General features: G+C 48.4%; 1 protein-coding gene across 3 annotated transcripts in view; it reads right to left on the bottom strand.

Annotated features, from left to right (window-relative positions):
- Positions 1 to 203: 203 nt before the first annotated feature.
- Positions 204 to 23,104, bottom strand: part of LOC144721735 (dysferlin-like) — a 190,779-nt gene continuing 167,878 nt past the window's right edge. For all 3 annotated transcript variants that reach the window (XM_078599615.1, XM_078599614.1, XM_078599616.1), the window contains 6 exons: positions 20,920 to 21,061; positions 19,149 to 19,248; positions 5,074 to 5,246; positions 3,942 to 4,051; positions 2,671 to 2,818; positions 204 to 1,955 (listed from right to left, as the gene is read on the bottom strand). In XM_078599615.1, coding sequence (XP_078455741.1) covers positions 1,923 to 1,955; positions 2,671 to 2,818; positions 3,942 to 4,051; positions 5,074 to 5,246; positions 19,149 to 19,248; positions 20,920 to 21,061 — 706 coding nt within the window. In that variant the 3' untranslated portion in view covers positions 204 to 1,922. The remainder of the gene's footprint in view (positions 1,956 to 2,670; positions 2,819 to 3,941; positions 4,052 to 5,073; positions 5,247 to 19,148; positions 19,249 to 20,919; positions 21,062 to 23,104) is intronic.

Raw genomic sequence — 23,104 nt, 5'->3', positions numbered from 1 at the left:
GGTTGCCGACCCCTGGGATAGAATTTCAAACATAATCGATTTTATATAACACATAATGGAAACCACGGATAATTATTACGTTTAAATTGTATTGTAACTTTTGAAGTGGGGCACCGAGACAAAGCCCATCGATGTACTGCTTTCGTACGCATCCTCACCGTTTAACCCCCTCCCCTGATTAAGGCAGTACAATACGATTGACGGAGTTTTAAGTGTTGTTTTATTCATCGAAAGTTCGGAGACAACACTACAAAGCTACCACATGATGACCCTTTGTGTTGGTGACCTATACCTCGGGAGAATATTCGACATGCCCACCGAGAGGTGGACACTCTCATAGCGCGTTTGCTTCTGTGGTGGTGTAGAGGCCGAGATGACGCTGAGAATTGCTCACACAATTTTTGCGGTCGTGAACTTTTACCAGCCGAGCAAATAATTGAACAGGTTTCGTTTTCGAGCCTGTATTTGATCAAACATCAAAGAGCTATTTCGTGCTGTTGGAAGAATGCCACGAATGGCACAAATGTTACCTTAAACATGATTGTGAACAGAGGGCCCATGCTACCAATACAAGCACATGCAGCTTAAAGGTGGGTTGCATTTCCAGCTGGAGACGATATAGCTTCTCTTGCTACGACCTACCGTATACGGCAGGGCTGCCCAAACTGCGGGTCTGTTTGAATCCTACAACAATGTTCGTTAATCAACGCGATTGTTTACGTTGGATTCTATCAAGCACGGCGAGTACAGTACTGGCAACTCCAGCACACATGTGACAACAGCATTCCAACTTTGGCCTACTTTGTGACTAGTGGAGTAGTTGTTTCGAGTTGTGGAAAGCTTTGGCACGGAAAAGAAAGACAAGCTTCTTCGATGTCTGCCTAGACCTGCGGGTGATGCCTACAGTCTTTAACTTGCACGCGGAAAAATGTAAGCCACGTTATAATATGGCTATATCCTATAACTGAAAAAGCAACACGAGTCTTGATGTGAATATTCTCTTCAAACTGGTGCATCATTCTTTTCAGAGATTGGCAAAAGTGATCACAAGAAGCAAATAATACCGTTCATATCCAAAAACAAAGGGTTGTGCAAAAACCAAACAAAATTAGGAGATAATTGCTTCTGACGGTAACGCACAGCACGGTGGCAACAGTGGACATCGGACCTCGAATAGGAAAACACCTACATCATGGGACCTCCTTTGCCAGTACCAAAATATGAGAATAGGTTTTCCCCTTTTTTCTGGCAACAAAACAGGTGTTAAGATGTTAAAACACCAAACTGAAACCTTACAAGGAATCATGTCTACATTAATCACAATACTTGTGGCCAGAATGCAAACAAAAAACATACTCTGATAATATATGCATTGTCCGTGAAACTGATTGGTCCACACCAGAGACAGCTTTCTTTAGAGTCGGTGTTACAGACTTGACTCGAAAGAAAGCGGTCTCTGGTGTGGACCAATCAGTTTCAAAGAGAATGCATTTCTTATCAGAGTATGTTTTTTGTTTGCATTCTGACTACAAGTATTGTGGTTATTGCAGACATGATTCCTTGTAAAAGGTTTCAGTTTGGTGTTTTAACATCTCAACACCTGTTTTATTGCCAGAAAAAAGGGGAAAACCTCTTCTCAGAAAAACAAGCATCGCACTGCAAACGCATCCCCAAGTTGTGAGGCCTGGAGATCCACTGCAGCTTCTCCAAGGCGTCTAGAGCCCACACAGGTGTCTGCAGCCTGTCGACCAGCAGAGGAGGTAGGGGCTTGATTTTTAAGAATTCCCTTCATCTCCACGAGCCGGTGTGACGAAATGTGAGGTCCAAAAGCAATCCCACGCTCAAAGCGTTGTTGAGTGGCTCCCGTCCACGTCTCAGTCCCTCACCAAACCCCAGGGCCCTCTCATCGTCAGCATGCAGAGTTAAGGCTTGACGATCTTCATTGCCAGGTATTCCTGATGAAACAAAGAACAGGCCAAGTTTTTGTTAACAACAAATATAGTAAAGTACGAATTCGACTCTCTATTGTTTTTCAAAGGAGACAGAAGTTCTTAAATGTGTACAATCAGCAGCTGACGTCAGGATCAATAGCAACGCATGAACACGTGACGGGGCGGCTCTGGAGGTGTGCGTGGGTTGCCACAGCTCGCCAATGACAGTGACCTGGAGGTTTCAGTTCAGTGCAGAATGACTGCACAACAAAACAACAACATCTATTTAACAAAAATGTGAATTTGACATGTATCGGCTTATTTGGCAGACAGCCATAATAAGACATACACGTGGCTAATATATACATATTTAGCATTCATTGGGACACTTTCTTACGCGACACATGCCAGTGAAGGTAAGATAATGATAGCATATGTCAAACAACCGCATACAAATGCTGCTTAAATAAAAAACAAGTGTGCATGATCGAAACGAGCATTAGGAAGAGGTAGACAATCTGGATTGGGCATTTAGTGGGGAGTCAATGACTTGCTCAAGGAGGTGATCGAGAGAAGATTCTTGTGGAAGAGACGAAGAGCAAAGAAAGGGAACGATGCTCGTCAATGTCCCGTGGACAGTTGAAGAGGGCAACGGGACGACTGAGCATGGTGGACGAGAGAATTGAACCCCGTGCGTGTCTACTAAAGATGGGACACTTCACGAAGCAAGCGAACTAACCGGGAAGGCGAAGAGGAAGACGGCGAGGAAGAGCAGGCCGAGCATGAGCAGGAGGGAGCCCAGGAAGAGCCACTTGTACCTCCTCCACACGATGTAGCGCAGCGTCTTGCACGGAGAGCTGAACCACAGGAACGACGTCTCGGGGCGACTGGACAATGGGGTTTGAGGGTGGGGATGAAATCCGCGACAAGAATTGAGGACGCGACACCGTGGATGGCTAGCGGTTAGAGACCACGCCTCGAGTCTATGAGGCGGTGTATTTACGAATGCGTTGAGCTTCTTTAAGGGACGGAATGAAGTTAAGAAGTCAGGATCACGTCAGGCCTCACGAGGTTTGAGATGAGCTTAAAGATTGGTATTTCAGCACTAGTTAAGTCCCGTGGTTTAGGAATACATTTCCTAAGATTTCAGAATTAAGAATTCGTTTTTGGATGCATGTGCCAGTGTAGCTTAAGAGCTCAGGGCTTTGAATATTGGTTGTGGCTCCAGTTTGGTGGGGTAAAAAAATCTCCAACTCAGTTTCAATGAATCATCTTAAAGTAATGGCAAGGGATTCCTCAGTGTGTTGTCCACCAGAAGAGAGCGGGGAATGACTGTGTCTTGACAGGACAACTCCTCCTGACACCCATTGAGGTATGTGTACTGACAGGTTTTTTTTTTAACATTCACTATTCCAGCAAACACGCAGAGCGTTGCTGTTGCTTTGCCTTTGCACAATTGGTTGTCGCGCCGCAGTGCCACGCATGGTCACTCACAGCCACATGGAGGCACTGCAGCGGGCATAAACAATGACTGCAGTATGGTCGTGTTATTTCTTATTTGTGTAGGCATCAGTGTGTGTCTGTTTTTATTGACGTATATAGAATTTCAGTATCTCCGATGGCGTCTTCTCATCCCAGGTTACTAAAAATACCTGCAAGAGAATAACTGGGGACAGAATTCATCACCTCAGTAAATCGGAGCCAGAAGCTGCCAAGGGTTGTAAGGAACCACAGACTGACGGTGTAGGTGAGTGTGTGTCTGGTGTGGGCGTGTGGGTACGTGTGTGTGGTGTGTGTGTGTGTGGTGTGGATGTGGGCGTGCATGTGGTGTGGGTGCATGCGTGCGTGTGTGTGGTGTGTGTAGTGTGCATGCGTGCATGTGTGTGGTGTAGGTGTGTGCGCGTGTGTGTGGTTTGGGTGTGTGCGTGCGGTGTGGGTGTGTGTGTGTGTTTGCGTGTGTGTGTGTGTGTGCGGGTGTGTGTGTGTTTGTGTGTGTGCAGCCAGATTCACTTCGGGTCCTCCAAGCGCGGGTTCATGTTGGGCTCGTCACGTCCGACTCCAGCCGGCTTTTCGTCTGCCTCCTGCTCTGACAAAATCTCCATGGTCAGCTCCACCTTGCCCTGTCCTCACCACACACACACAAAGATCCCCAACGTTACTAGAACTCATTGTGTAACCTGGCTGAATATTCTAATCGTTAAACCGGTACTCATTGTATTGACCCCAGAGGGATGATGGTCTAACGAGGATTTGAACTCGCAACCTTGCGGTTGCGAGGCGTTCAGTCTCCCGCTGAGCCACATGGCCGGATATAATTTTATCGCGCGCAAATAAAAAAAGAATGCCCATGGAAAAACAAAGAAGAATAACAAATATCAAATGTAATCCCTTTTTTGGGTTTGAGAACTGCGCCGCTGTTCAACCCCCATTTCTCACATTGCAGGGGAAACGATAAAAGGTGCAGCCCTGCCACGGCTTGCTCGTTGCCGTGGTGCAGCCCTGCCACGGCTTGCTCGTTGCCGTGGTGCAGCCCTGCCACGGCTTGCTCGTTGCCGTGGTGCAGCCCTGCCACGGCTTGCTCGTGGCCGTGGTGCAGCCCTGCCACGGCTTGCTCGTGGCCGTGGTGCAGCCCTGCCACGGCTTGCTCGTGGCCGTGGTGCAGCCCTGCCACGGCTTGCTCGTGGCCGTGGTGCAGCCCTGCCACGGCTTGCTCGTGGCCGTGGTGCAGCCCTGCCACGGCTTGCTCGTTGCCGTGGCCGTTGGGAGGTGCTCCACTGAAGGGGGCTCTCGAGTGAACCTCTCTAGAGGGCATTTGGTCAACTCTGCCATGCTGGCCAGACGGCGTGGCAGTCCCCACACTTTACCCCACTGCACGTGGCCTGCCGATCGACTGCGGTGCACCCATTTATGCCGCCGGGTGAGCAGAGGCACGGCGGCGCGCCGGGAGATCGAGTCGATCCGGCGACCTCTCGATCGCAGGTCCCGTGCGCTGCCAACCATTACTCTGTGATGGCGCTCCCGTGTTGCACGTAAGCGCGTGCTTAATGAGAACGATGATGATGAAGAAAGATTCGCAGCACCGCACGGGACCGCCCCGTCGCTCGCCACCCACTGCACCAGGGCAAGGCCGATGGGCTCTCACCGCGAGGGCAAACGAGTCTCCCTGCTGCATGACGCACGGCCACCAGCCGCGCACGCTCTTCTGCTGGAACAGGGACACGTGCTTGGTCGCGCCGCTCAGCATGCGCTCGAGCGTGCACTTGTCAGCCGTCTTGGACGGCTTCAGCATGCGGTGCAGGTCCAGCTCCACCGACCCTGAGTTCGCACGGGCACGTCAGGACGGGCACGTCAGGACGGGCACGTCAGGACGGGCACGTCAGGACGGGCACGTCAGGACGGGCATGCAAGGGTGAGCACACGTGGAGGTACAAACAGCCTCCGAGGAATCCTCGACAACGTGCGCAATATCCTGATCACGGATCGACAGAGATATTGTGATCCATCATTTTTTTTGGGTGAGGTAGCCACAGGAGTAAACTGTTAGTCGTACACCCTCCCCCACCCAGCAAAGCCAATTGATCAAGTTGTCACGTGATGAACAAGCGTGCCGATTATCACTGCTTCAGCAGCACCGCCGGTGTGTTGGAGGGCAATCCACGACATTTAACAAGAGATATTGTGATTCAAAAATATTCATACACAAATTTTATTTCAGCATTGCCCAATAGCAGGTTTTGCTTTTTTTTAATGTGAGGCCTTATTCTTAAATCTTTAGGATGAAGTGGACAAAGCACCGTCATTATTCCCAGCAGCAGCAACTCCTGTGGTGAACGTACTCACTGCACTTGGCTGTTGTATATCATAAACACCACACGCAGGAATATAGACGTCAAAGTGTGAGCACAAACCTACTGAAACACAAAAAACGTGCACGTCTGCCATGTGGCACGCACTTGTTGCATGAGTATACTTTGAAAAAAAATGTTTGCGTAAAATTGGGGTATAAAAGAAAATAAAACAGCTCCAATTTGAAGGCAAATTCATACTCGCAAATTACATTTTGGGAAAGCGCCGTGTGTGCCAAGTCGCTGTAACCACGCGCACCGCTGTACGCACAGCAGGTGCAACCCAGATGCAGGGACTCAAACGCGAATGCTCACAACAGTAGCAGCACCGACGGCAACTACCAATACATCCTCACAGGAGGTAAACAAGATGTTCACAGTCAGCCCCCGCTCGGGTGGCTGTGCAGCTCAGACCTAGCGGAGTCAGCGCAGAAGAGAGATGAGCTCGAATCTCGGTGAGCCACAGGAGTGAGAGAGAGAGGGCAGGCTTGTTGTCAGGCTGGGTAGTGCTGTGGACAGGTCGCCTCACTCACGCTCGGAAGGTTGACGAGTTAGACACCAGTCAGGGGTAGTCGACTCATCCGAGTTACCCTCCAAGGTAGATAAAACGAGTACCAGTTGATGGGAAGTTAATATTTGCTTGTTCTTTGGACACAGTGGCCGCTGCTGTAGGAAAGTGGAATTTCCTGCCAGTGGAGTGAGTGCCGCCCCTGCTCATTTGTCCAGTGGGAATCTTGATGATTTGGCTGAATTAACTCTAACCACGCTTTGATGGCTTCAGCCAGGTCAATAATGCACACTATACAGGTCCTGCTGCTTTTACAATATTCTACGCAATACATAGGAACTGGGAAAAAAGTTTACAAAAATGTAAGTTGATTCAAATATAATTGTAATTATTATAGGTTACTGAATGACCGACTTCCCCCTCTACCGCCTTCCGTATTCCCAAAACTCTTCCACGTCACACTGAACGAACGATAATTAAACGGCTTAAATGGGTCCCATTGTGTAGCCGACTCACTCCCATCTCCGCCACAAAGCAGCGGAGAATGTGCGCACATTTCACGAGGAGGGCGAGTCACGCTCAACAGACGGCCACGTTCACCGAGTGGCCGGCTGCGGCCGGTTGGTGTCGGCCTCCAGTCGACACCGTTTACGAGGACACCAACGGAGTGGCTTAGCATTTTTTGCGGTGGAAATGTGTGCTGTTTTTGTGCAAAAACAGAGCTGTTTTCTGTTTTCTATTCCCCGGGGCCCCTGAACGATTTACAGGAACACGTGCGCCACGGTGACGCTGCTTTCTTGCTGCTGCTGCCGCCGCCACCGCTGCTGCTGCTGTTGGTCATCAAATGTCCCATGTTCACTCCACTCATGATTGTTCCCAGCCTGGGCTCTGTGACGCACCTTGAGGTCTGGTCCTGTTGGAAGCATGTGTCGCAGCGGAAGGACTGTCCACACATGAGTTAGTTTTTATTATTATTGAGAAGATGACGATAATAGCAAAACAACTATTAATTTATGGTCCACAGTCAAAACAGGAGATGAATGCCATGCCGTCCTCGTTTGAGCGGAAACGCATTTCGACGTTGGCTTTAGAGGCGAAACATCCGGTACTTGCATTGTGTCCTACAGTCGGGCATCTCGTGCACGTTATGCTTCGATCTCCATGTAACCCATCAACCCCTGGTGCAAGCAACTTCATTAGTGGCAGGTGGCACAAATTTTCAGGATATCTCAATTACGTCATCGGCATCTAGGTGTCTAATTGATGAACTTTAACCCATTCTAGAACTCCACACTACAGATAAACCATGTGTCGCTTAATGACATCCTTCAAGGGCCGACGTTACACGACTCAAGAACGTTTGTGAATTAGTGAATAGTTCACCGTGTGCCAAATTTGTGAAAGAATCCTGACCAAGTTTGATTACGTGATCGACTCAAATGGAGTGTCTCCAGGCTCAAGCGGGTGTTGAGTGGTGCTCCTCTCTCTTGCAGGCCCCGAGGCTGTCCTATAGCCAACGACCGCCCGCAAAGTGGCACTTTTTTTATTGACGTCAGATGCTCGCATCAAAAATATGACTGATGCACAATCAGAAAACTGGTGGAATTTTTATTATTATTTTTCACTTCTCTTTTCCAGAATAATTTCATTCGGTGTTGTGTTATTTGTTTTTTGTAATCTATAGTCACCATTTGATTGGGTTTAATCATTGTCTCATACTGTAAGTCCAGTTATAGTTGATAAAAAAAATAACCAGAATATTCTGCCATCCTTTCCATTGCTAAGAAGACAAATCTTAATATTCCAGCTTCTTTATGAAGATTATGGTTGAGAGTGAGACCCTCAAAAATACCCTCGAGCAATCGGCGGAATGTTGTTCTTGCAACACTGGTCACGATGTCAGAGGTAGTGAGACGTGCTGTTGGCATGGAAAGAAGTCAAGGATGTCCTGTAGTCCCCTCAAGGTGGTGCATCGAGTGGTTAGGACTCTTAAGCATTGCAGAATGTATTGCATCCATGAAGAGTGGACATACTAGCAATTGAAGGTGCTAGTCTGGAACGACAGGCCGGCTCGTGGGGCAAATCCCTGTTATCAGAAGAGCCCCGCTGCGCTGGTTACCACGAAGATCCTTTACTTGACGACCAGGCAGTCACACGTGAAAGTAATCCAAAAGCTCTTTTTGTGATTTCCGTTTCGTAGTCCCAGCCAAGTCACCAGGGACTGGACTATGAGAGCATCACACAAATACTGCTTTTGATTTCATTTGGTCCAGCTCAGCTCTTGAGGGCATTAATCAGAACATGGACATATATGAAAAAAACCTCCGCTTAAAACAACATGAATTATGGCAGCATCTGGTGTCTGGGTTCGAGAAGTCATAATGCGGTGTAGTCATGGCCTTCTGGGATTTTTTTCCCTGGTTAGTTTGTTCCTCGCCTTCCTGGAGAAGTCGTTTCTTAGATTGTTCAGAATCGACGCCTCTACAATTTGAGATGATTCAGAATGCAACAGAGACCACATTGTAACTGTCTCTTGGAATCTTGCACCCTTCTACCTACATAAAACATATCACAAGTCACAGTCATCCATGGGACTGTACCCACAATGGAAAATAAACTATGCTTGGCAATCTCATTAATAGTCATGGTGTAACATAAGTCACAGTTTGAACTTGGAAACTCTGTTTACTCTTAAACTTCAAAAATGGTGCCTTTGTCTGTCAATCTCCCATAATATCCATCGCTTAGAAATTACTACGAAAATCTCAAACAATCGATCTCACCATATCTGTGATGAACAATGCTGCTTAACAGAAACAGCAGACACGGTAACATATGTAGGCTAAAAGCACCGTCTGTTTCTCCCTGAGCAAGTTTAAGTCCCGCATATCCCAGCGTGTCCCTCTGCTGCTGCTGCACACAGCATGTCTCTCTCCTCAAGGTAATCGTCTGTGTCTTGTGGCCACAACTTGACCCAGTGAAATGTCCCTGACTTGACCTGTCTCCCCAGGAGGTGAACGCAGGGTGCCTGCAGAGGTACTGGCAAGCTCATCAGGAGAACATGGGCAGGGAGCCGTGAAATTTGACCCAAGAATTTCAAAATCGTGCGAGGCACACGTTTTTTTTTCCCTGGGACCTGCATGTGGTTAGTTTAGCGATTTTCCTCTTCACGCACTATAAATGCGCATTCCTTCGTGCACCGCATTTTCAGACGTTTATTTCACACAATAAAAACATACAAAGAGGGTGGGGGGGGGGCTCTGGGGAGCTAATGCCTGTCAGGGTGCTGAGCCAGCAGCTCAGGGGTCCTGGGCCTCAGCCACGGGTTACCGCTCAGTCAGGGCCCTCTCATCCTGAGGAACGTCTCGTGGCCTCCCCGCAGAGCCATCGCCGATTTCAACATAAAAGCACGATTCCAATTCTTATAAATTGAGTTTTTTGCTTTGCTTCGCTCAACCGGTGCCAGATTCAAGGGTGCTCACATTTGCAATGGGCATGGAATTAAGTTCGAGTGTCTTTAAGTGGCCCAGCGTGCCTGTCTGGGCAGAGCTGGAGAATCTCGCTGTCGATGGGACTTTGCCGTAGAGCTGCCATCGTTTACAATGTGTTGATTTCCCACCAGCACGTACTTGCAATGTGACTCGAAATCAGCTCTAGAATTGACATCTGTGGCACCGTTAGGTGGTCTGATAGCTTGGCATACAGCCCGCTTGCTTTGTTAGAAAGTTTAACAAATATATTTAAATTCCAGCAGAATTTCGCGATTTAGACGTGACCTTGTGACAATGAGTACCGCTTTGTAGGAAATCAACAGCGTTAATCCAGGGAAGAGAGTTGTCCCTACCAGAGAAATGTGCAATTTCAACTCTTAGGTAAGGGGTTCCTGTATGGAGACATTGATTTTTATAATTACCAAAGCATGCTGAAAAGTGAACTCGTTTGGAAAAATTACCAAGTAAAGATCACTGTGTGTCAGCGCAAAAAAAAAGTCATACCCTATCCATGCAGAAATAAAGCTTGCTCTGACCATGTATTGATCCCGTGTAGTACCCGAGTCAGTGGATATAATTCTATATTGCTATGGCAAGGAACAGTCTCTACAGGGTGACAATCGCACTTGTCATGGCCACCTCCGACAGGTAAAAGCAGCCGGATATTTGTTTAAGTGGAGGAAGCAAGACTAATTTATTTAAGAACCACGTTTTGTGTTTAGTTTCTTGTCCTTCTCACGCACCTCCGATGAGCACGGCTGGCTACACACGTTGCGACAGAGGTTCAACATGCGCACATACAGCACATCATCTCCATGTGATCCCCCAACCCGCCTTTTCAAGTGCCCTGATTGTAGACGTGGATCACAGCACGTGGATCACAGCACGTGGATCACAGCACGTGGATCAAAGCACGTGGATCACAGCACGTGGATCACAGCACGTGGATCAAAGCACGTGGATCAAAGCACGTGGATCACAGCACGTGGATCACAGCACGTGGATCAAAGCACGTGGATCAAAGCACGTGGATCACAGCACGTGGATCACAGCACGTTGATCACAGCACGTGGATCACAGCACGTGGATCAAAGCACGTGGATCAAAGCACGTGGATCACAGCACGTGGATCAAAGCACGTGGATCAAAGCACGTGGATCAAAGCACGTGGATCATAGCACGTGGATCACAGCACGTGGATCACAGCACGTGCGGCAATGAGGAGCTGTGCACGCGCGGCAGAGGCTCGGAACACCCGCACTCACTGCGTCTCATCCGCCCCGCGATCAACCACCACGGACACTGCAGATCACGTGACTTCCCTTTCGGCTTCTTCCTTTCCGTGGCTCAACTCTGGAATTCCCTCCCATCGTTTTATATTATAATCTCTAATAACCTTTATAAGGGTATCGATTATTACCCAGTACAACTTTTTATAGCGACGGTTGTATCTGGCCACGTTCAATGTTGGGTCTTTGTGCCTGTGCTCAGCCACTGCGTAAAACAAAAAATTGCCGCGATATATTTCTGTTTTGTGGCTTAAAGCGGCCCCGCTTAAACACAGCGATCACGACAATCTGTCCAACGCTTCGCACTCGACGTTTTATCACTGATCCCACTCCACGTCTGCTCTTCGTGGTCCCCAAAACCCGTCCGGGGTGGAGCAGACGCTGGGCGATTTCTCAAATGGTGCTCACGTTCACAGCAGCGGCCACTGCTGCGCATTTTTAAGGCAAATTCCATCGGACTTGGGGAGGAGGAGGAGGAGCGGCAGGCAGACACGGTTTGGCAAAAATACGTTTTTTTTGCGCGCACGCTCAAGCGAACAAAAGGCTAGGCAAACAACTCGGTTTGGTTTTAATTTTGTGCAGCCAAAAAAATATATAAAGAGGAAAACAAAAAAAGCCAAAGTCGGCCTGGCCAGACGTGAAGCGGCATGCACCCCATTCGCCTTTCCACCCACGAGCGCGTGGGGGGGGTCCTTTTGGCTCCAAGGTCGAGTGGGAAGAGAATTTTGGAGGCTGGAGGCTGTGGTGGGTGGTATTCAGGTTGATGTGCCCTGGATGGTAGGGAGAGTACTTGCAGTACCAGGGGGGGGGGGGGGGGGGCTCAACGGTCATGACATACAGGAGCAAGCACAAGCTACAAGCACACGAGGTCCTCTGGAAGGTGGCTGGAGTACTCTGAGAATTTCGGTGGCTGGGATTGCCAAATGATCAATCCGCTCACCATTGAGCCAGTTAATATAGTTTGACAGTTTCCTTCCGACTACGACCTACGCACTGTTGGAGTTACTGCTGAGGACAATGCCGGATGGCACTGTGGCACAGCACTCCCTTACAAGCTGGAAGGAGGAGTTGGTTCGGCCCGTTATCCACAGGAAGGGACACATGCAGTACCATTCCATGGAGACTTAACAGCGGCTGTTCTGTGGATGGACTGGCTCTCACCATAGCAATGTATTATTGGATGCTGACAGCCACCAATGGAGATGCGCGTTGTGCCAATTCCCAGTTGATTGTTTAATGCTATGATTGTACACACTTAGAACTTGACACTGTTAAGAGTAATAACTATGGTATTATTAAAAAAAATACCGATATGTATAAATGCATCTTCCTTAATTGTATCCAACATTGATGAAGATTCAGAGTTAAGCAAGTGACTGTGCACGTCAACACAGGAGTGTACACTGGTTTTCATCACAGGCTCATATTAAAGTACTAATTTATATTTAAAGATGTCCATTCGTCTACACGTGCTCTGGGCCAGTTGGTATGTCACGGAGCCTCGCCTCTGATTTTAATGAGTGCACAACAGGGGTCAGGTCTCGTAGGGTTCGCAGCATTGCCAAAGGCAATTTATCAAAGTATCTAAAGTTGTTTTGAATATCTTTATTGAAAATAAGTAGCACGCATGGTTTGATTAATTGAAAACATTTCAAAGTTTCCAATGTGTGCATTTAAAAATGTGTTTCCACTGCATGATAGACTTTATTCTTTGGTTGCATGATCGGCCCTTATTCTTTGCCTAGATCGCATGGCTGGCCTGAGGAAACTTGTGAAGGCTTGGCGAGCGGTGCCGGAGGGGGGTGAGCCGCTGTAGGTTCTCCGAATTATTGTAGATGGATCTGATATTGGCTGAATGTGTAAAATATTATGCTGTTATGCAAGACCACACACGCCTTTGGAACTGAAAGGGAACTCGGGGGCCTAAAGCTTTGGGGAATTATCTCGGGCTCTAGATGACCCAGAGGCGTGTATGCTTGGGGTCTTGGTGTCTCTGAGACTAACATGGATCACAGGGGATTAAGGCCACTGGGTGGGGGGGTCTTGTGGTGGGTTAGCAGTGGTAGGTCAGCTGAAAGGTGGGGCGGAGAGAAAAGGTAGGGAGGCGAGGAAGCCAGGACACACAGGGGTCCCATGTGTGATCGCTTGGCCAACGACCTGTGCTTTTATTTCAAGGCCCGGACCCGGCTCATGGAACCAATTTTCACTTGTTCCAAGCGGGCCACCTCTGGGGTGAGTTGGTGAGAGTGGAGATGGGGCAGGTGGGAGGAGTGAGGCATTGTGGGTGCTGATGGGTTGGGGGTGGGGGTTAGGGGGGTATTGAGATGGAAAGGGCAGCGTTTTGGAAGACTGAGCTGCATGGGTGTGGTAACGGGGGCAGTTCACTATATGAGAATAACATCAAGCAATTTGGATGCACAGGATATTAACTCTGCATTCTGATTCGTACATGGTGTACTTGGCAAAGTTATTTTTGAAAGGTGCTCAGCAAATAAAAGTTTGAATGAACGGCTGAATGAAGAGTGGGAAAAGAGGAGATTATTTTCATCCACACTGGCACGCAAAAAAGCGTGATACCTGTTTGGGACAATAATACCCCTAGGTCTGGTAAAATGATGTATTAAACAGAAACATCGCCCTGGGAAAAGACTGTGAAGAAACACTGCATGTCTGTTGGATTTTCCCAGAGAAGATCTCGTGTTACAGAGGTTATTGCTAAACATGTGAAATTTCGAGGTTGTGCACAGGGCATGCAGACACACAGGCATACACACACACACAGAATTACGCAGCCGTACGCACACACACACACGAACCCGCTGTACCACATGGAAGGAATTACTGCCCAAAACTATAAAATCTGGTCTCTCGCACGCACGCACGCACACACGCACACACGCGCACACGCGCACACGCGCACACATACACGCGCACACGCGCTTGCCCAGGCGTTGAGCTCGCAACGCCCTCGCGGTGTCAGCGCGGGGTCAACCCTGCAGGAGCCGTCACAAAACGGGAAAAAAAAATCTGGGAGAGGTGCGCTTTGGCGGGGGAGCCGCGCGAGCACATCGCGTTAGCGCGCATTCTTCCGTGACCCGCGCACGCTCGCCTCCAACCTGGCGCACGCTTCCATCGCGTTGTGCCGTCACCCCGTGGGGGTACGGAGGGCAACTTTGGTTCAAAAGTTGTGGCACCTTTGGGGCAGCCGGAACGGTCTGGTGTGGTAGTAAAAAAATAAGAAAAACACGCGTGCTGCCCAGTTTGGGATGTTTCTTTAGCTACCCGCGGAATTCTTGAGAGAAATTGCGTGAATTTGGCTCTCCCGAGTCTTTCATTTTTCCATCGAATCTGGAGAATCATAAAAACCAAATTTAGTTTGAATTACGTGGAGTTTGGTGGCTCGTGATTCAAACAAAATTGTCACGGAGTATATTTATGTTATCAATATCAAGTAAACTTTTTGAAACACCAGAGTCAACGGCATTCCCAAATTGACATATTGGAAAATAAAACACTTTAAAGCCCCGCAGATGTAGGCGCATGTGCATCAGGGCGGGTTTCTCTTAATATGCGTAATACATTTTGCTCAATTTCATCTGTTTTTAACGAGCACATCACATGTGCTGTGTGCTCGTGACTGATGGCCAGGATCATGCGTTGCTTCACGTCACGTCGTTCCCTCTGAATTGCTTTGTAGATATTTTTCAGTCGTAGCAGTGTTTTTTTTGAGTGATGGTACTTTGCATTTTTCATCAGTTGCAACGATAAGTTATGAGCTGCCATTTGATCGATGACAAAGGCAGCATTGATGACCAAAAGTCAACGATATGACAAGCGGTGATTTAACAGCAGTAGGCCGAATAGCTAAGGCCAAAATACATGGAACAAAACATTGTCTGAGGACATTGTACTTAACTTCAAATATATAATTGAATGTTCCAGCTAAGATACCTTTTGTAAAGTGCATAAGACGGTCTACGGCATCAGGTAAGGAAGCGTGTTTCTCCATTAGAAGCAAAGGTTCGTCAATGTGATCTCATTCCAAACGACGCATGAGACGATTCACGCTCACGATGACCAACTTAAGATGGAGTGGGTCGCCCGCCAGACTGGAGTTGGGCGACGTCACGGCGGAACCACATCTCCCGGCTGGGGTGAATTCAAACAAAAAAGATGGCTTTCCTTGGACATTCCGGATGTGTTGAGGGCTCGCATGCGGGCAAGGTGGGTAAGCGCTTCTTCAAGAAAGCGGCAGCCGGACTTGAAGAAGTCGCGCCGTTATTAAAGAGCATCAGGGCGATTCACACTCTTTAAAGAGCAGTTCAATGCGAAGGTGTCTCTGTGAAGGGCAGCAAGGATGTTCATTGGATGTGAAGTTCGTGGGCTTTACAGCGTGTGCAAACCGCCGTGATTGGCAAGTTATATTAAAGTGCACTCTCCATTTTTGGGGACGTGGTGTCAGCGCGTCTGCCAACTTATCAATGTGGACATCCTCGTGCTTGTGAGAATGGAAGATTCAGCGGCGAGGTGGAGGGGAGGAGGGAAAGTAAAGAGTCGAGGGCAGTATGGCCTCGGGATGGTTTTATATCAACATTAATTTGTCTTCGTAAACCGGACGTTCTCTAAATGCACTGTTGTCCTTTGTTTTAATATATTTGTACATGATAAATAATTACAATACATGAGTCAGTGTTTTATCAAGAAAACCGAACTGAAAGAACAAACCCCAGGGACCAGTTATAACGAGTTTTGTTTCTACTTCCACAGGAACCACGTTGCCGCACAATCAGATGTTTCGTGCTAAACTCTACCGGCTCCATAACAAGAAGCGTTTCATCATCATCATCATCATCATCATTCCTTGCCGTGCCACCATCATCAGCCACAATCTATCCACTGCTGGATGAAGGCCTCCACAAGCCATCGCCATCTCTCACGCAACGTGATGATTTATTCTGGCTCCTCCACACGAGCTGACTTAATCGCTCCATCTCCAGCTTGCACGCGCACGTCGGCTGCCACGCTTGGGCACTCACTGCACGTCTGTGAGATTCCCTGTGCCTTACACAGCGTACGACACGGCACGACCCCTCACTCGGCAAGACGTCTTGGCGGCGGAGACGCCAAAGCGTCGGTGCCAGAAAGAGGAGGCCGCCCATCCGCTGCCCCTGCGCATCATTACGTTTTCGAGCTGAAAGTTGTTTCTGACAGACAATAAACGGGTGGGGGGAAATCCCACCCGTGTCTGCAGAATCTCTCTCGCGTAGGGACGCGTGCAACTTCGAGCGGGTTCAAGCTGAACGTTTTTTCTTTTTAATTTTATTTGAGTTTTATCAGAAATCATGTCCCAACAGTGCTGTTGGAGTTGTGGGGAATCATGGCTCCAGCACAATCGCCAATACCCCGCACCTTCACAGCGCGCGCACGGCTCGCTTAACGTCTGCACATTCTATGTCGCTAAAGGTGGTAAAGGTGCAAGCCCTGCAATACCTTGCTCGAGTCAATGCTGGGATAATTTTCTCCACTAGAGGGAGCTGCAATTTGGTACAAGGCAAAGACAGCATTCGGTGCCAAGAATCTGTTCGCCTCTTGACGTTCTCTGGTCTAACGCTGGTGCATAAATTAACCTGATGGTGGGACCCCGGGGTCACATAAGCCCCCGGCTCTCGCATAAACATTATATTAGGTCAACAAAAACTTTGCTCTTTTTCACCAATGGGGTTGAAGGATGGTGGCACGTGTTGTCTTGTTAAACTATGCCGCCTTTAAAACTAAAAACTACTAGCCTGCAGTACCTCTATTTAAATACACTAGCAAAAAAATAATTGACACCCCTCTGTCAATTATCGTGTTTTTCAGTGTGTATTTTTTAACACACTTTGTAAACAGTACATGAAATAGTTCGCGTTTTCAATGCGCTGTTAATATTATAAACAGGACCCTGCGGGGTGGGCTGGTAGGAACGAATAACCACAGAATATAAACATAATGTATTATTACACTTGTTAAGCCAGGAAAGCCCCACTGAGTCAAAAGGTTTTTGTAGGGTCCTGCCAAGTGTTTGCAGTAGGGGGCGATGTTGATACACGGACGGACAGACGGACGGACGGACGATATAATCTATTGGTGGTCTGGTCCACTTCGTTCCTACCAGTACAAGCATTTATACCAATGTTACTCTACAGAGCAGTGGGTCGCCGCTTCTCTTATCTCCATTGCTACGAGCGGTATGTGGGGACTACGGCTTAACCGCAAAAAACCTATCTGCACAGATGTGTAGGGGTGTTACGGAGGGGCTGTATACATAGGATCACAGGGAAACAAACACAGTGGGCGGGGCTTCGTGAGTGCACGGGGAGGTGCTCTCAACGACGTCCGCACAGGGCAGCCTGGGGGGTGCTGGCCCCACCCCTCAGCGGGGGGTTTTGGTATAAAAGGGGATGAGCCGGAGAGCTCGGGGTAGAATGTTAAAGCTAAACCAGTGAAGACCGAAGATCGTCTAGCTGGAGCCCTGGACTCCCCTGGGTCGCCGCCCTTGTCAGGGCCGTGCAGGACCGAGCCAGCGGCGTGGTCCCGAGAACCAGAGCTAGTGCTCTGGGACTCCGGGTACCGTAGCCCGACTTACCAGTGTCGGGCCAGACAGCCTCCCCTAGCCCGTTAGTGGAGGACTAGGAGGTAGGTCAGAGATAGCTAGCAGTGTATTCCCAGCTAGCCGGGTGAGGGGGCCGATACCCCCTCCAGTGTTGTATGTCCGCGGTTGTGACAACTGTTGTGGAATAAATACGTGTGCCTCAACCCCGGCGTCCAAGAGTCCTCAACGATATTACAGATGCATACGGACAAGAGAAGAATTATCAAACAGGAGGAATTAACGGTGCAACGCATCTCATCTGTTAAATATCTGCAGGTAATAGGATTGTCATCGATTGAACCTGGCTGCAGACATTGGTAGGTCACAACTAATAATGAAGATAAGAGAGCAGTTTCACTGTAGTATGCAAACCGTTATGACAAATAAAGAACTTAAGTTGTGTAGGCAGTTTGAGCAGCTTTGGATAAGCCTTATGATCCTGCCCATAACCGAGCATGGAGCGCACTCGCTTGCTCAGCTCTTATGCGCATTCGTCCTCACCGCTGCGCTTGGACACAACAACAAAACGATCCGCGCCAGGCGGGTTGCGGCGTTTATGTGCGCGGTGGGACGGAGTCGCCATAAAGACATTGATGAACTACGATTTTGACTTCCGTTTATTCGGGACCCCGGGGTCCCGCCAAAAGGTTCATGTTACCAGGCCATGTACGTGTCCATGTTTTGCCACAAGTGTGTCCGGTTCATGCAGACGTCATGGCTCGCAGTAGGTGTATCTATTTAATATTGCGAGAAGGGCTAAAGCATATTCTTATTTTTTCATCGTATTGACACAGGCAAAAAAAGGCCCCGGAGATAGCGAGAGCTTCTTTGTACACCTTTCAGTTTTTGTTCCATTTTAAGTTATTTAAATGAAACAATTTTATTTTACCAGATGACACCCACGAAGCTATCAGCTTTTAATTTCGCAGGAGACCTGGCCACACATGATAGGTCATCCAAGTGGCTTATATTACCACCACACGTGAGAATTCTTAGTCGCGGCCAAATAATCTAAATGCATGTTGATAAATGTGGAGGGAAAACCGGAAGAAGCGGGAGAAAAATCCACGTGACCACCACAGGAAAATAACTTTGGGAATTCCAAATAGACAAGAGGCATCCCAGGGTGTTGGATCGAACCCACGAGACCTCCTGCATATCAGGCAAAGAAGATGACACCTCACCATTTCTTTGTACTGTGCAAACAATGACCTTTGTCTCTCCAGTGTTTATATCCGCACACCACACCACGTGCTCATTCAAGGCTGCGACAACTTTGGGAAGGCTCAGGACCAGGTGAGACATTCGTCACAGATGTTAGCCGTCAGTGGGAATCGAACTCGCCGCGTTCTTTGCGCAGCCAGCTGACCACTACACTACCGCTCCGCACTGCACCGCATCTCACAGACGCGCATGCGCACTGGACTGCTCTGTCTGCGTGTGTGCTTAGTACCCAAGTAGTCGTCGTAGGAGAACCTGTCGTTGTCCCAGATCTGGATGATGAGCCGTGGAGGAACCTTCCTCTCCGTCTTGTCCAGACTCCAGAAGTGTTCCTGTTGGCACGGGGTAAGCCCATACACACACACAAGTCAATGCTCACTTCACAGAGGCTTGTTTGCTTATATACATTCACTTGGATACTAGGCTTCTAAAAATATCAGTGAAACTTATTCGATATAAACGATCTCTATTTTACCAGGTCAGGCCCATTGAGCTATACTGCTCTTTTTCAGAAGCGACCTGGCCACAAATGATATTTCAACGAAGTGGCTTATCACGTGGACATTTATAGCAGCCAAATACTCTAAATGCGCGTTGAGTCTAAATGTGGACGAAAGAAATTTAAGGACCCCGACAAAAATCCACATGACCATGGGGTGACAGAGACACACGCAAACTACAAATCTACAGGCGTCGTCAGGGTCGGGATTGAACACACGAGCTCCTGTATGCCAGGCGAGGTAGTTAACATCTCGCCACCGTGCCGCCCCGATACGACGTGCCTTGCAGTTCGTGTCTACAAAGAACGGCTTTATCGGTGGTAAACAAAATCCCACAAGGTTAACATTCAAATGTCTTAATGGCCAATGATAATCATTTAAACCCATCCTGCCGTTGCTTCCTTCCTTCTGCTGGGTCCTGCAGCATTTGAAAATTCAGCACTCATTGTTATTTAGAGTTATCTCACCCACTCAATTTAGGGATTTCTGTTCACCACCAAGTTCTGGTGCCTACTCCAAAGTGACAATTGCATATACTTTGCATGTTTGTGAGTTTCTAGTTTGTATACAGCGGTGGCCATGCCAATTGCATCTCACAACGCTGAGGAGCCACACGGACAGCTTGTCAGCCAGTGCCAACTATTTCCCAAGCTCTGCAGTCCTGTATTTATTTCATCACAATGAACCTGACATCAGTTTTCACACATGCACAGTTCGACACGTTAAAAAAGTAAACGTGCAGCCTTGGCAGTGAAGCAACTTGTGAATTGGGTACCGACGTTTACTTTATCCATTTCTCTACTTGGGGTTCGGCAACGTCGTCGTATTTATGCCAAAATTATTGTCATATGTATTTATATGTGCCGACGTGTTGATCAAAGTCTGGCCAATCGAGCTCCTCCCCAGGGGCTCAAGACTTTTCCTGACTGAATGAACACCAACGTACGACGCTCCGATCAAACTGCTTTGAGCTTCACCTGGTAGCGAACTCGGAATTGGGTTGAGGCTGCATCATTTGACAACAACACTTGCCACAGTCCGGGTCATTAGCAGTTCGTTGTCATTTCGCCCTGGCTGCTTGGAAAATGTTTAAATAAAAACAAACAATTTAAATGGCCTTTCGATAGACGTCTGTTTCAATTACAAGCTTTTAACATTTGGATCATTTCAAACAACTTCAATAGAGCCGATGTAGATCAAGTGCTACTTGGCACCATATTATCAACAATAAGTACATATCTTAACCTGACTACAAACTACTCCCAATTACAAATCAAACATATCCAACACGATCGTCGTACATGTAACTTGGCAAGTGAACTGTAAAAACGCGAACATGACTCATATTGATTGGACGATCACACAGAGCAATGTCACGAAGCACACGGCGCAATCATTTCAATGAAGTTCTTAAAAAAAACAGCAATTGGGCAGGCCCTCATCCAGCAGTGGATTGGCCAAGGCTGATAAATGGCCGGGGGGGGGGGGGGGGGGTTGGCGCACCCTCGAGGTGAGCAGACAGAGCTGCTCGGCCGGCAGGTAGCTGAAGGGGAAAGTGAAGCGCCAGTTGAAGTTTCCCTCCCCGCCCAGCGAGCGGTAGTGCACGTCCGTCTTCTGGCGGCAATCCTCCTGCCCTGCCAGCCACCTGGCACAGACGAAGACAAAAACCCACCCCACACACACACACAGCCTTTAACAGACTGTCGGGGCAAGTGCTGAAGGCCGGTACTGTGACACAGAAGACGGGCGGGTGGCCAGCACCACGCCCCCTTTGTCTCCCCGGTGGCGACGTCTGCCTGCCACACACCGCACCAGGTAATCATTTGAGGATGAGTCGACCTAGGGGAGGCTCAGGACCGTTTCGTTGAGCGGGAATCGAACTCGGGTCGCCGGCCACCTGCGCACACACACACACACAGGGCATGTGTTGCAGACCACCGAGGCAAGTGCTGTAAGCGAGCACCCTTCAAGGTTTGTGCAGCACAAGAGAGCGCAGCGAATCAGCGCCACACGTGCCTGGCCTTCCCTGTCTCTCCAGCGCAGACGCTGACACACGTCGCACCGAGCAGTGCCACTTCACAAAGTCTAGGTGATCTCCTGGTCAAATGAGCATTGAGGTAGTGCTGTCTCCCGTTTACAGCCCTGAGCCAGAGGTGGGAATTCCACATTGCCGTGGCAAAAATGAGAATATCCATAGGACAACCGCTGTTGACATTCCTACAAAGTGAAGGGATGATGGGCTGAGTCAACCTCTAACCAGGATTTGAACTTGCAACCTTATGAATGTGAGCTGTTCACTCGACTGCTGATCCAAGGTACAAAAAGCCACGGCACACCATTGGACGAAGAAGACGTATCTTACAATACCAGGGGAGAACGACTTGTAAACGCACTTCCGATTAGCATAGATGGCTACGTACGGTGAAAAAAGAAGTTCAACATACAGACATTGTGTGGTTCAATCGTACGCAACTGAAAAATACCAGAAATTGTAATCTCCTCGGAAGACTTGCAGATTTCCGAGGAAATCTATCTCAAAAACGGGACAATCCTGGCAAAACCAGAACAGGTGGCAACCCGAACTGAAGCACACACAGAGAGGTTCCCTTGTTGGCAGATTATTTTCCAAGCAACTCTAAAGCATCCAACTACCCACCCATCTTCAACATCCGAAATCTACATTTGTTTTAAAACTTTGGACGAGCCAGACTCTTTGGTTAAAATGTGCAATTAAATGATTGCATTCAAGATGAGAAGTGACGTGCTACTAATCTGCTCGACATAAACTAGTGGAGCTGAGTGGCTCCAGTTATTGAGAATTTAGAAGAAACCCCAATCGTTGTGAAGTTACTCATCTGTGATCGTTCTGTAATATGACACAGGACGGACATTTATTTTCATCAGCTCTTGACGCTACAGCACAAGGGGCATAACGCCATGAATAAAACAACACGTATGTTCTAAAAATAAAATATAATTCCAGCCACTCCACTCTCAACAATAATAATAATAACAGCAACATCAAATCAGTATTATCAATACCACCGATTCTTATTGGTTGGTTCCTGCATTTCACAAGAAATTGGATAAATGAACTGGCTAACAATGAACAAAACCGACGCACGCAATTAAAACGAATTGGACTAATTTATAAACGACACCTAAATACGCAACGCAACGGAACTTGCAATATCACGATGCAACTCCACGGTGTTGCCAGGGGGACGGGGGCTAAGCTCGTCAAGACGACGATGACGAGCCGTGTGCCCGGCGACGAGAGACTTGCTCTACTCAGCGAGCTCAACGCTTGGAAGCTATTTGGCCAAACACTATTTACCAGCAATTAAAACGATAGGGTTTCTCGCCAGTAATGACTCATTTCCACCCCCTAATTAAAGCAGCGCGCGCGCGCCCCCTAATTAGTGCAGACAACGGCCGATTGAGAGGGCTCGCTCACTCGCACGTGTTGGGATGTGCCGCAAGGTAAGGCGACCCTGGGCAGGCAAACAAAGAGGCCCCTTTACAGCTGACGGCACAACGGCACCACCACCACCGCGCCACACCACAATGCACCGAGCCAGACCACGTGGACGTTAGAACCGAGTCCACGACGCCACGACGTGTCACCCTCCACGGCATCGCGTCCACGCCACACCACACCACAAGGTCACACCATACCACAAGGCCA

This window comes from Lampetra planeri, chromosome 12 (assembly GCF_965212315.1).
Source record: "Lampetra planeri chromosome 12, kcLamPlan1.2.h2, whole genome shotgun sequence".
Classification (NCBI taxonomy): Eukaryota; Metazoa; Chordata; class Hyperoartia; order Petromyzontiformes; family Petromyzontidae; genus Lampetra; species Lampetra planeri.
Note: the sequence above shows the minus strand (reverse complement) of the source record. Positions and strands in the feature narration are given on the sequence as shown.